Source organism: Syngnathus acus, chromosome 2, assembly GCF_901709675.1.
Source record: "Syngnathus acus chromosome 2, fSynAcu1.2, whole genome shotgun sequence".
NCBI classification, from domain to species: Eukaryota; Metazoa; Chordata; class Actinopteri; order Syngnathiformes; family Syngnathidae; genus Syngnathus; species Syngnathus acus.
The window spans coordinates 17323910-17336580 of NC_051088.1; the positions used below are offsets into that span (position 1 = coordinate 17323910).

Here is a 12671-nt window from a genome sequence, read left to right on the forward strand (position 1 = left end):
GAAATTTGCAAAGTTGGTCTTTTTCTGTGGAAAATAATGTGAATTAATGGAAATAAAGCAAGAATTAAAAGAACTTAAATACCCTTTCTCAATGGTTCATTTCTACTCACTTTGGACACCAATAATTTAGAGTCTTCAAATAACCCGAGATGGACGATTTCAGAATATGGGGTGAAGCTGGAGTACCCGGAGTAATGCCATGCATTGGTATTCCGTCTGACATGCAAACAGGACCCTCGGATTCAAAGCGCCGACCTCAGAACTATTGGGTGGATGCTGACTAACCTCAGGTCAACTGTGCTGCCTGAACATAGTAGCTTTTCACCCCCAAAAAATGTCTCCATTTCTAGTTCATTGCCATCATTTGCCACAGAAACCTTTCTGACATTCCTTGTGGAAATTTGCCAGAAATATTCCACCCGTTTGCAACCCCAGTGGGACAGGGATGCACTCACTTTGCCTGTCGCAGCCCATAAAGCCATTTGATCACCCTGGCGTTCCTCTCAATGACCGACACGCCGTAGGGAACGCGGTCGTCAGCCTCCTCGTCATCGCCGTCTTCATCGGGCCCGCCAGAACCGGCGCACTCCGACCCCGGAGCGCTGACGCTCCGAAAGCGGGCCAGAGACACCATGTCAGAAGCGGCTCCGGAAAAGTCTTGTAGCTCCGCGGGGTCCAAACCACACAGGTTGAAGAAGCGTTCTAGCTCCGTCCCGGCTCGGGAAAATTGCTCGCTCATGTCCGATTTGGAGCGGGTCAGAGACGGACGTTTCCTGCTGCGGGGGGAGCCGGATAGAGGGGTGACGGCTGGAGACGGAGGGGGCAAACCCAGGAAGACGGGAAGCGGAGAGCTAGCAGGGTTATCCTGCCTAGGCGTGGCGACGACAGGTTTCAGAGGAGACGGAGTGGCCTTTGCGCGAAGGAGGAGGCGCGAAATAGTCGGGCGGAGGGGAAACTGGGGGTGTAGCAGGAGTGGCTGAAGCGGCTGGCGGAGGAACAGCGGCGGCCTGCGAGGTGTCCTCGAAGGGCTGGCTTGAGGTATGACGTCCACTCGGCGCACCGTCCCCGCAGTAGGAGATCCCGGACTTTCCACCCAGCCTGCCGCCTTCAGTCTCACCTAGTAGAAGAGGCGACCATGAGTTCTTGCAACAGCTGCGCTCATTTTCTCAGTCATGGTCATTGAATATTTATTCCACATCATGTCAAAACCGTTTGGCACAAGAGTGAATACGACTGTTGTTTAAATGCTCTGTAAATAAAGCTGAGTTCGTCACCTTGGCAGGACTGGAGTCGTGAGGCTGAGACGGCAGCCCTGGCGTGGTTTTTTTCAGCAGTGGGGAGGAGTCAACAGAGTTTGAGCTAGCAATCGGAGTGGGCCCGTCACTCACATCACTTATGAGGCTGCTCAGATGTTCCAGGTCCAGCTGGACGGCCTCTGGCTTGCTTTTTGGCTGGCCGGGAGTCTTCTTCGCGGGCCGGAGAGTGGTGGCGACGGGGCTGAGCAGAGGCTTGCGCACGTCAGGAGACCTGACGGGCTGTTGCTTGGACAGTGCCACTTGGCTTTTGACGTACTTGGCTTTGTCCGCTTCCAGCCTCTCGACAGCACTCTGCTTGGGTCGGGCGGCCGAGGGCGGACTTTGCCGGTAGAATTCGGGACCCACTGGGCGCTTGGGCCGCAGGCGAGGAAATGTTGCAGATGTGCTGGGCCTCGCCGATTGTTTGATGGCCTCCACTGGCATTTTCTTTGCTTCCAGATTACAGTCGGAACTGGTTTTAGAGGACAAATTGGGTTTTCCTCTTTTTGTTGGGCTGGTTCATTGTCAGAACCGCTCTGTTGGTGACCTGTGAATGAGAGCCCAAGTGAAACCAAACCCAACCTGAACTTGTTCATTGCTGGCACATAAGGGAACAGGGATTTTTGGTGCGAGTCCAAGCTCAAATTCTAATATAAAGAAGCACAAGTTGCAAAACCAACCAAACGATCAAAAAAGGTGTTACACTCCCCAAAATTGTTTACATCTTCATTTATAGAGCGCTTTTACAACATGGTAATTTAAATGGATGGAGATTTTAGATGTAAAACCTAGAAATTGGTACAGCATTGGTAAAAGGAAGCTAGCTAGCTTTTGCTAGCTAATTACCTGGAGGGGCAAAAACACCGTGCACACCTGAAGCTTCTCCGGGTGACCAGGTGAATGAAGACAGCAAAGGTGCTTCCTCCCCGCTTCTTCAAATGCTCGGTGGGCATTCAAAAAATAAACTAATCTGCTCCTTGCCACTCATATTCTGCACATTGTTACCATGCCAGATCCTCTGCGGGAGCTGTAGGATTTTAAACCCAGTCACAAGTTTTACACTTTTACCTCTACAGTTCAACAACTGTTATCCCATTGCCTCACACACGTCAAGTAAAGTCGGTCTAATAATTCATATCAAGAGCCATTAAAGGAAAGGAACAAAGTCTCACATAAGGACATGTAAACAAGGAAAGAGTATTAAAAAAAAAAAAAAAAAGTCCCACATGTGTTGAAGTCTTGGGCATGCGCAGGCTTGCAGCAAGTCAACAATTTCTTCAACGCCCAAAACACAACAGACGAGAGGTATAGAAAAATAAGAAGCAAGTCCTCACCTGGACTAAAGAAAGTTGAACGTTGTTGGTCTTCGCTCCCGCTCGTGCTGTCGTCGTACGAGCTATTTCGGAAAAATTAAACAAGGGACCAAACATTTGAAAGCACCACTAGTCAAACCTGTGCGACAACTCTAATGGGCCGGCTCAGGCACCGCCTCTTTCTTGCTGATTGGTCCATTCCAAATAAAACTCAGAAAAAATCACGTTGGCATTTTTTTTACGCCACCGGTTGTCACCTTACGTTGCAACTCATTAAGATTGCCTTTTATGAAATTGATTTCTCCGCACAGAGGTGGAATCGAACCCGCACCCTCTGAACTGTGAGGCGTACATGCTGACCAGTGCACGGTGGTGCTGCCCTGGTATCATAACCATTTCCTGCAAATAAACACTACACATTTGCGTGTGGAATTGGCCGTTTATGTCAGTAATTTAATGCAAAAATGCGTATTTTACACAAACATACAGTATACCTTTCATAGTAAAATCAGAGAAACAGATTTCCCCCCCCAAAAAAGCTGTAGATGCCTTTTCTGAAGACTGCTTGCATGGCTTTTTTTTTTTTTTTTGGAGTAGTCAGGCTAACATTCAAACTCCACGCAGATTCGAACGCTGAACCTCAGAAGTGCGAGGAGGTCGTGCATTTTGATGTTTGGGTCAAGATACTGAGCAATTTTTATCTTTGTCTTTAGCACCGAGACTGTGAGCACGTCTGCGCCTGAAACTGTCCCTCAGTCCCCATCGAGGCGGCTCTTCTTCTTCTCTTTTCTCCTCGTCTTTTTCACCTTGAGTTTTTCGCAGCTGTGGCGGCAGAGGAATGGGCTGCCCCAGGAAGAAGCCCTCCTGCTCAGAGTCTGATGAAGACGAGCACGTGGAACACGAATCTTCGTGCCTGCGCCGGATGGACCGCAGGACCAGCGAAGAGGCTTCGCTTCCTCTCCCCCCTCGACCCTCCGCAGTGTCCAGTTGAGGGCGTTCGACCCGCGAGTGACCGGCTGAGCTCGTGGACACGCAGGGGTGGTCGGATGAAACGCGCCGACGACTCCAACCCCGCCGCAGACTGCGTTGCTGGTAAGGGGACCCGTCTAGCCAACATAAAAAAACCACAAAAACCTAAGGAATATAGTAATTAACGTGTGTCTTGAAAACTTAAAATTTTTGTTTAAAATGTGTGGGAGAGGCAAAACAATTTTTCAAAGTGTTTCTATAAGTCCTCCCTGTATTGTAGATTTCCACCTTATAACCAACGGGTGGGTCCGGAAGGTGTGCCCACACTTAACAGCTGTTGACTGTCCTCTGTTCTTACCCAGAGAATCCATCTGTGGTGGGATTCCTTGGTGCAGAGGCATCTTGCTTCTGAAGCCTCCTTCCACCTCTTCTTCCTCCTGACAGCTGTCGTCATTTGTTTGCAACTCTTCTTCGTGCTCCTCTTCCTCCTCGACCGAGTAGCTGCTGCTGATTGGTTCTCTGAAACTGACCCTCGCCGTCCCACTTCGAGACAGCGGGGGTGGCGAGTTGGGGGATCTGTCTTCTGGCTGGGGGGCGTTTGAAGGGGATGAATCCTGCAGTAAGATGTCTCGGTACTTGACAGGAAGCGGAGGTGGTTCGGGAGACGTGTCGGAGTGTGATGTCGTAATTGTCTGGACAGAGTCTGGAGGAGAAAATCAGATGAGGCTTCAAGCAAATACTTGTAATTGATGACAAGATGACAACGATCACCTTTCATGACTTGATTGGTCTTTTCCACCCAGTTCCTGCAGTCTTGGCCGGTCGAGGTTCCTCTTGAACACAAAGTTGTGGGAGGATGTCCAGAATGTCCATTTAAAAGGCCATCAGCAGGTGGTTTCATCCCGCCGTCATCCGACAGCAGAGTGTAATGTGGAAGGTTGTGGGGCCACGAGGGCCCGAGGCCATTCCCTTGATGGATGTGGGGAAGAGGGGAATAGGAACCTCTTGGATGGCAAAAGCCACCAGCAGAAGGAACTCCATTTTCAACTGGAGTCGAGCAATTGACACCTAAGAACATGGGCATGATGAAGATTTAAACCAGTTTAACCTCAAACAAATACTCGTCCTGAGATTGTACATTCCCAAAAATCATCCAACTGGTAACATCTGATTTAATTTATGGCAATACATCAATCGCAATGTAGCAGCCATGGTGTCCAGCATTCGTAAGCTGAGTTCTTTTGGGCAGAGAGGTAGGGAAAGATCGAAGTCAGGCTACAATGAAATATTCCTCGCAGCTTCAAGTTTCGTGCTCAGCTTTACTACTTACGACTCATGCAGGGGTTGACGCCCTCTATTGGTTGTAATGGAGAGCCGCAGTGCAGTTGCTGGTGCCGCCGGGCCGGCCCACAGTTTCTGTGCTGCGGAGGTCGGCTCTGGAGGGCCGAGTCGCAAGAGTCCGAGTTATCGGGGTCCTCTCCGAGCGAACAGGCCCTGGAACAGAAGATGAGCCCCCGTCGGGGCAGGAAGGGGCGACCCAGCAGAGGTAGGCGGCAACGGGCGCAACAGAAACAAAACTCCACCGCGTGCCAGCGTTGACCCTCGTATGTCATCTGGCTCTGGCCGATGCCTGCGATGACAATTTGATTCTGAATTTGTGACTAGCAAACAACTGGCTGAGGCTTCAAAGTACTTTCTAAGCGTTTTGGTTCTGGTACCTATTTGTTCTCCGCAGGTGTCACAGTACTCTGCATAGAGGGACTCATAGCAGGAGGAGCAGTATGGCCGGCACTCTCGCATGATGTAACGCTGACCGCCCAGTGCTGCCTCGCACTCAAAACAGCTGAAGTGCTTCATGTGCCAGAACCTTCCTTCCGCCTCTGTGCATTCGTCTGCAAAAATGATCTTGGATGGATACGCCGTGGCACAAACAGAGCACAAATAAACAAGCTTTGGGTTAATAATAATAATATAGAAATTATATAATTTTTTTATTATATAAATAATAATAAATATAAAATCAGCTGATTTTCAATTTCAATTCCAAGCCGTCTTTCATATTAAATGTTTATTTGCCTTTATTTTATGTATAATTAGATTTTTTTCTTTAAACCGTCAAAATTAATTGATTAATTCACTATTAACCAATCAACTCAACGGGTAACGATTCTAAAAATCACATCATGGTTTAGAGCCATTGCTTAGCTTAAAATTGCACAAATACTCTGATTTCAGTCTCTCAGCAGTAATTATTCTCTGACTCTGACAGATTCTATATGTCAAGGGAAGAAGAGCTTGAAAAAAATAATTGCACATTATATCCCAATAGCAATATCGAGGGAAAAGAAAAACACAATTAGATTATTTTTCAAAGTTATTGAGCCCTAGAATATTTTTCAAATTGCCACTGCCATTTTAGTAGTTGTCTGCAAATGTTGCTTGCCCCCTCCCCTTTTCATTGGTTGTTGGTAGTCACCTCATCACAGGCTTGACATCGAGGTTTGAGCCTCTCAGCGTGATGGCGGCCGCAGTAGATGCGTTCGTCGTGGTAGAAGTAGATGAGGTCGACCAGCAGCTCGTTGCAGCAGGCGCACTGAAAACACCGAGGGTGCCAACAAGTGCCCTTTCCCGCCCGACTGGCGAACACGGCAATATCGCCGCCATTGATCTTTCTGTCACACTGGAAAAAACATATTTCACTCAGAGACTCCGGTATTGTGGAATTGCTAATGCAAAAACAATACAGCTAACAACAAAGCAGAGGTCACCAACATGGTGCCCACATGTGTAGTGGATATAAACGAGATCATTTGCAAATACAAACAGATGAATAAAATAAACAGATGTCAAGGCAGTGAATTAAAGTAAGAAATGGGAGCTGTTCAAATAGTGATCTAAAATACATCATATTTCTCCGACAGGAAGGTTGAGGCTACTGCAATTTGTATGTATGAGCATAAAATAAAAATGCTGCTCTACCTGCTTGCAGACGGCTCCAGTCATGGTGACGGGGAAGAGTCCGACAACGCCTCGGCCCACGTTGTCTCGTTTCCTCTGCTGGCTGAACAAACGCAACTCCTTCTTCTCCTCCTCGCTTAGTGAGCTGCAGTAGTGCGGCTGTGAGATGACATGTTCACAACAAGAAATCAGATGCTTCAGGCTAATCTTACCTGTACTACAGCTCCTGGAAATTCAAACACTCCTAAGTGAGATGAAAAGTATCTAAAAAAAGATGTTTTAAAAATCAAGCAAATGTAAAAAGCTTTTATTTACACTTGAATGATAACTAAGCCAACTGCATCTAAAGTTTCCTCCACGGACGTCTGCTCTTTGAGGTCTCTTTTGAGAAAGTTAATTGTGTGAGAAAGTAACGTTACCTCACTGTCATGAGCAGGAAGTTGGTGCAGCAACTGTTTGATTCGGTGTCGTTCTCCCACACTGTTCACAAAGGGCACTCTGTCCTCTGGTAAGCTGCTAAAATACTGGTAAACCTGCAAGGCAGATGGGTATAGTCACAGAAAAACTTTTTGGAGAATTCACAAGCACAACGAATCACATTTTAATCAATTACAAGTTTCGTTATAAAAAATAATTCATGATAAATCGATTAGTTGTCGATTAATCGGTGTACCTCTAGTTCAAAGTTTTGTGTTTCTGAAGAGGGTCAAAGTGGTGGCTCACCTGCTCAGGCTTGAGGCCAGGCGGAACCCAGGCGTATTCCTCAGAGGCGCAGCCCGAGTCGTCGTCTGAGATGGAGTGCCTCTGGAAGTCTGACACCAGCTTTGTCATCATCTTCTCCAGCTGGCCCGGCATTGAGCGGACGACGTGCTCCTCTCGCACGCACTTGCAGTGCACGCAGATCTTCCTGTGGACGCAATTGTTCAAATATTTTAAAAAGACAAATGCTAATATTTTAAAAAGACAAATGCTAATAAAATTGCTAGCAATGTCTCTATTTTTTAAAAGTGAAGACAATTTGTAATTTTAGTCATGACACAAAGTCGATGCAAAATTTGTCTTCGAGGGCCACATAAAATGATGTGGTGGGCCGTATCTGCCCCCCCAGCCCTTGAGTTTGACACCTTGATTTAAATGTTCAAACTAGACATTTTTTTCTCTTTTTTTTTTAAATCATAGCACTGAATCTATCTACATAGTTGATTTTTTTGTGGCTGTTCTGTATAACAAATTGACAAATCGACGCAACGTTGGATTATCTAGCACAGGTTGATTTAGTTCACCGTTCACGCACTGCAACTAAATTTAACTTTAATCGCATCATGGACAAAAGTGAAGCGCAGAGATCACAACTTGTTTTCCCACCAACAATCCACTTGCGTTAATGGCAGAAAGTCCTTTCGTTTATGTCCAAAACAGGCGGGAAATGAGGTCAGTGGCCTAAGCCAGAGGAGAAAAGATGGGAGCCGTAATCTCCCTCTCAGCCTTGTCCTTGGACTCCACATCTGTCGCCAGGCGGGAGGGCTCATTTGTGAGCAGACAGAGGAGTGCTATGTTGTGCGGGGGCGAGCGTGTGGCAAAAAAGTATAGCATGTTCATCTCTGTTGTTGTGTAAGAACCTGCCAGCTGGTACTTGTGACTCAAGTTGGCATACATTTATCCCAGCACATACTAACAACTACACAAAAGCACCACGACTTCAATTTGGACTATTTTCATTTATTCATTCTGCTGCTAATAAAATACGCTGTAAGATGGCCCGCCAAGCAAGTCCTATGCTGCATTTTGTCGATAACCAACACAAATTTTTGCAACAGTATGTACACACTCTTTTACAAAGGGTCTCTTCTGAATACTCTGAACCAGGCTTGTATAACTTTGCTCCCCAAAAAGGTTCATATCCCCTTAAAGTGCTCATTTTATAGGCCAACCTTACTTTTAAATTGTGATTGTAAAATTCTGGCTAAAATATTGGCGCAACGTTTAGAAGAAGTTTTGCCATATGTTGGATCTACGGATCAGACAGGATTTGTGAAGGATGTTTTTGGCATTTGTCAATCTGCGGAGAAAGCACATTAGAATACACATTAGAATATTTTTTTATTTTTTTGGGGAGGCTGGGACGAATCCATTAATCCATTAATTTCAATAGGGAAAGATTTAATATGAGAGTGTTTTGCATTGCAAGCTTGATCACAGTCGAAATTAAAATCGTATCTCAAGGTACCACTGTAGTCGTTCTTGGCAGAACATGACCCGGACCATACAGCATGTCCTTGTTAGCAAAACAGGACACGCATGTGCTATGGGTGTAAGGAAACAGCTGGAAATCCCACGGCCACCGTCCGCTAGGTGATGAAAAGGGGCAACAGACTGCTGGCTTACACCCGCCTTGTCAAAGGTACTGTTGGCAAGTCCTACAAGCTTTCAACAGAGCATATTTTTTTCTTAATCAAATAATGTGCCCTGTTGAATCCTGGATCTTTTATACATGCATTGAGAAATGTATTATGAAAAATGAAATGTATTCAGATCATGTATTTTGCACATAGTTAAAGTGACATCTTGTTAAGACGTTTGCGGTCGTATGTGGCCCCTAGTAGCTCTGATGAAAAATTGTGGCCCTCTCCAGGAACAAAAAGCACAGGGAGCAACTGTGACCTCCAGAGTGAGAATTTTTTTTTTCCTGCCAACACACACACAACATCACAACGTAGAGGCTCCTTCCATTCATACCTCCATCCGTGGACGCGGAAGCCGGGGCACTGGTCTCCACAGCGCATGCAGGGTTGCCCTCTGTCTGGATCCTCTTCCTCCTGCTGGAAAGAAGAAGCTCAGCTCACATCATTGCCCACCGCAAGTAGAGCAGACTGGCTCTGGACACACAAGAGCAGCCAATCCTATTTTCCACAGAGTGTGTTGGAAAAGCGTCTGTCTTGCATTATTATATGAGCACTGGCGTAGACATGAAGCCTGAGTCTGCCATGTGACAATACCCATCCATCCATCTGTCCGTCCGTCTGTCCATCCATCCATCCATCCATCCATCCATCCATCCATCCATCCATCCATCCATCCATCCGTCCATCCATCCGTCCATCCATCCATCCATCCATCAATCCATCCATCCTCCGAACATAAGATTCAAGAACGTCCATTTCATGGTTTTGAAATACATTAAGTAATCTAATTAGTAAGTTCCCGCTTTTGATCATTATGGTTATGCATTTAAGAACAAATTCAAGACAGAAAATACTGATGAACCATAATAAGATTTATGCGTCAAATGTTCATATGAACAATTTTAGCACATCTTTCTCCATCCACACCATTTGTGAATGAGGACCCTTGTGTGTCCTATACAAAAGCAAATGTCCTAATAAAGAGTGTGTGAGTGTGTGTGTGGACTCCAGGCCTGCTGCTGGTTCTGGAGCTAGCCGGAAGGAAGCAGGCACAGGATGAGAGCTGCACCCTTTCCCTCTGAGTGAGGCCTCCACTTTCTTTTCCTCCCATTCAATTTGAGCAACCATCCTATCGCCAGTGTACGCAGTTCAGAGCAATAAATTGAGCGATAAAATCACTGTTTTTCCACTTGCACTTGCAACATTGCTAATTTTGTGAAATATTTCAATTTGATCAAAACATATACATACAAGGTCTGCCATTGTTTACGATACATTTTCTTTTATCAAACCACATCAAAATAGTACGGGAAAGTGGTGCTTTTATATCTCGGTTATGTATAAGTCAGTCAGGAAAACAATGCACGCTGTACTCCGATATACTTTTTGTAGGTCTTCTATCTTGGCTCGAGTTGGATGCACGTCCAGGCAAGTAGAGCTGGTGACAGCTGTTATTTCGTAATGCTGACATGAAAACTGAGCTAGGGAAGGACAAAAGGCAAAGCGCGTGTACGTACACCTACTTTATCATTACTACGAGCAGGAATGGGAATAAATAGCCGCGGGATCAAAACACCTTTGGAAATTGCGGCCAACCTCCGTTGACAACAGGACACCGGAGGCTTTTTGGCTGACGTGCCATTGAGAGTCGGCAGATGAAATGAACACCTGTGTATTGTCATTTTACGACGAGTGCGCACAATGACCTGTTTGCGCTGACGGGTTTGTGTTGCTTTGATTTAAGTCAGCTCGAATTTGATTACAGTCTATTTGGCAGCGGCTCAGTGTTTGATGTATGATTGGACTGCAAGATGGTGACGCTGTGACAATGAAATGGAATAACACCCGTGTCACTTAAGTCACGACCACGCAGTTTTATTCTTTGGTTTTCAACCCAACATGGTGCCTACTTCATATATTATTACTACTATATAATAATTTATGTTTTAATTAACTGTTTTCACAATCTTATTATTTTGTTAAATGCAAAGCCATTTTTGCAGGTGCAGCTGTTGTAAAATACACTAGATAAATAAGGTTGTATTGTATTGTATCATTGACTACAAATATCTTGAAAACAAACATTTTAGCCACAACCTGGTTCAAGGAGAGTCCAAAGTCCTTTTCTAGAGAGGATGGGAGCGTTGCGTTAAATATTGATGCAGTTCATTCATATACAAGGTTAGTTATTGTATGTATCAGTGAAGAACAGGTGTCTGGACTGCTTAAGTTGTACTAATTGAATGACTTACACAAAAGCGGCATGTCATCTTACCTGGTTGTGAGAACCGTTAGAAGCACTTGCACAATTTAATGCATCGGTGTCCAAACTACAGCGCAGGGACATTTTTGGCCTACGGTCTATTTTTAAAGCGGACCACAGCATATACTACAATTAAGAATTGACACACCACACAGAAAAGAAGAACAAAAATATTATCATCTCTGACTTGTTTTCCACCAAAGTACAGTGGTGACTTTGAGATAGGAGCTCCGGTTTCCCCCCCCCCCCCGACATTCCCAAAACATGCATGGTAGACCGCACTCCAAATTGCCGATAGGTGTGAGTGCGGATGGTTGTTAGATTAATTTTTATTTTAACAACGATAAATCAAAGAGTAAAAGCAATAAACAAGACTCAATCTTTTGGGGTATTTCGGGGGCCACAACCCCAATCACTGCACGTTTTTGTCAGTTTTCAGCTTAAGTCAATAGGTTAAGTCAGCATTCAATCACTTTCTGCAACCTGGAACATTCTGGCGGCTATTGTTAAAATCAACACTTTGCAAAAGGTCAGATTTCATCTGCATTATACCAACCTGCTCCGCCAGGAGGCTGTGACGTCATTGACCCTCTCCAAACTCACCTTGACTCCCCAAAATGACCCAAGTCACAAAGAATGTGGAACTCTGAGACAAAGTATGGCAAATCAACACGAAAGAAACTTTTATTTTGCATCCCACATTTTCTCTCTCTCTTTCTTTTTTTAAATGGGTGATTTGATACAAAGAAAAACAAAAGCCAGGTGACTGTAGAGGAGAAAGTTCAGGGAAACTTTAGGACTTTCCGTCGAGTTTCAAATGTCAACGAGAAGTTAGAAGTATTTAAGACAATGAAATAAAAAACATAAATGCAGAATCATATTTCAGATTGAAGTGAATGAGAAGTCTCGACTTGAGACACTTACCGAGTAGTTGGATCGTCGCTGTTTTGACCCGCGTAGAAACATGACAAAGGTATGTGTTTAAAAAATCACAGTCGAAAATCCAGCTAAACGAAGACAAAGGTTAAACACGATCGCCTCAATTTTTAGTTTGTGTGATAAACTACATGATGTTGCCACCAAACTACCTCGAAGACACAGAACGCCTCCAAGCGAACTACTTCGGCAACTAATAAGCTCCGGTGTCTCAGAAGAGACAGACTACTTTTTGTCTTTCAAAGTCAAATTGGCCACAACGAGTTTTAATAACTCCGCAAAGAAACTCAATTAAGGGAAGTTCTCACGCACAAATTTTCATTTCAACCTCAGATTTCGACTTTTCATAGACAAACTAGACTATTTTGTTGTGTGCTTTGACATGAATATGGGTTTTATTTTGAAGGTTTGACCCTATAATTACCGGTAGATGCGAAGTTCTTGTCAACTTGACTTACCTCCGGCTTTAATTTTGTGGACGAGAGGTGTGCACTTGCACACTGTATATTTGGCCCACGGACACCAGAGGAACGAT

At 45.1% G+C, this 12671-nt stretch overlaps 2 protein-coding genes across 5 annotated transcripts; both read right to left on the reverse strand.

The window, feature by feature from the left end:
• On the reverse strand, window positions 1-2788 carry LOC119119602 (protein FAM110A-like). Of its 2 annotated transcripts, XM_037246070.1 has the most exons (4): window positions 2630-2788; window positions 2142-2322; window positions 1275-1842; window positions 1-1117 (listed from the first exon to the last, which is right to left on the reverse strand). In XM_037246070.1, the coding sequence occupies exons 3-4, from the start codon at window positions 1737-1739 to the stop codon at window positions 452-454; spliced, it is 1131 nt and encodes a 376-aa protein (XP_037101965.1). In that variant the 5' UTR covers window positions 1740-1842; window positions 2142-2322; window positions 2630-2788; the 3' UTR covers window positions 1-451. The 2 variants fall into 2 exon arrangements, with proteins under 2 accessions (XP_037101965.1, XP_037101964.1); XM_037246069.1 differs by lacking the exon at window positions 2142-2322.
• Window positions 2789-3027: 239 nt separating this feature from the next.
• prickle3 (prickle homolog 3) lies at window positions 3028-12355 on the reverse strand. 3 transcript variants are annotated; one of them, XM_037246065.1, is made up of 11 exons: window positions 12125-12355; window positions 9272-9351; window positions 7259-7442; window positions 6955-7068; window positions 6557-6694; window positions 6054-6257; window positions 5296-5482; window positions 4908-5207; window positions 4349-4645; window positions 3936-4280; window positions 3028-3714 (listed from the first exon to the last, which is right to left on the reverse strand). In XM_037246065.1, exons 1-11 carry the CDS (start codon window positions 12164-12166, stop codon window positions 3287-3289), a joined length of 2319 nt encoding a protein of 772 aa, XP_037101960.1. In that variant the 5' UTR covers window positions 12167-12355; the 3' UTR covers window positions 3028-3286. The 3 variants fall into 3 exon arrangements, with proteins under 3 accessions (XP_037101960.1, XP_037101959.1, XP_037101961.1); XM_037246064.1 differs by having other exon boundaries at window positions 9272-9354; window positions 12125-12354; XM_037246066.1 differs by lacking the exon at window positions 12125-12355 and adding an exon at window positions 11757-11848 and having other exon boundaries at window positions 9272-9354.
• Window positions 12356-12671: the final 316 nt, after the last annotated feature.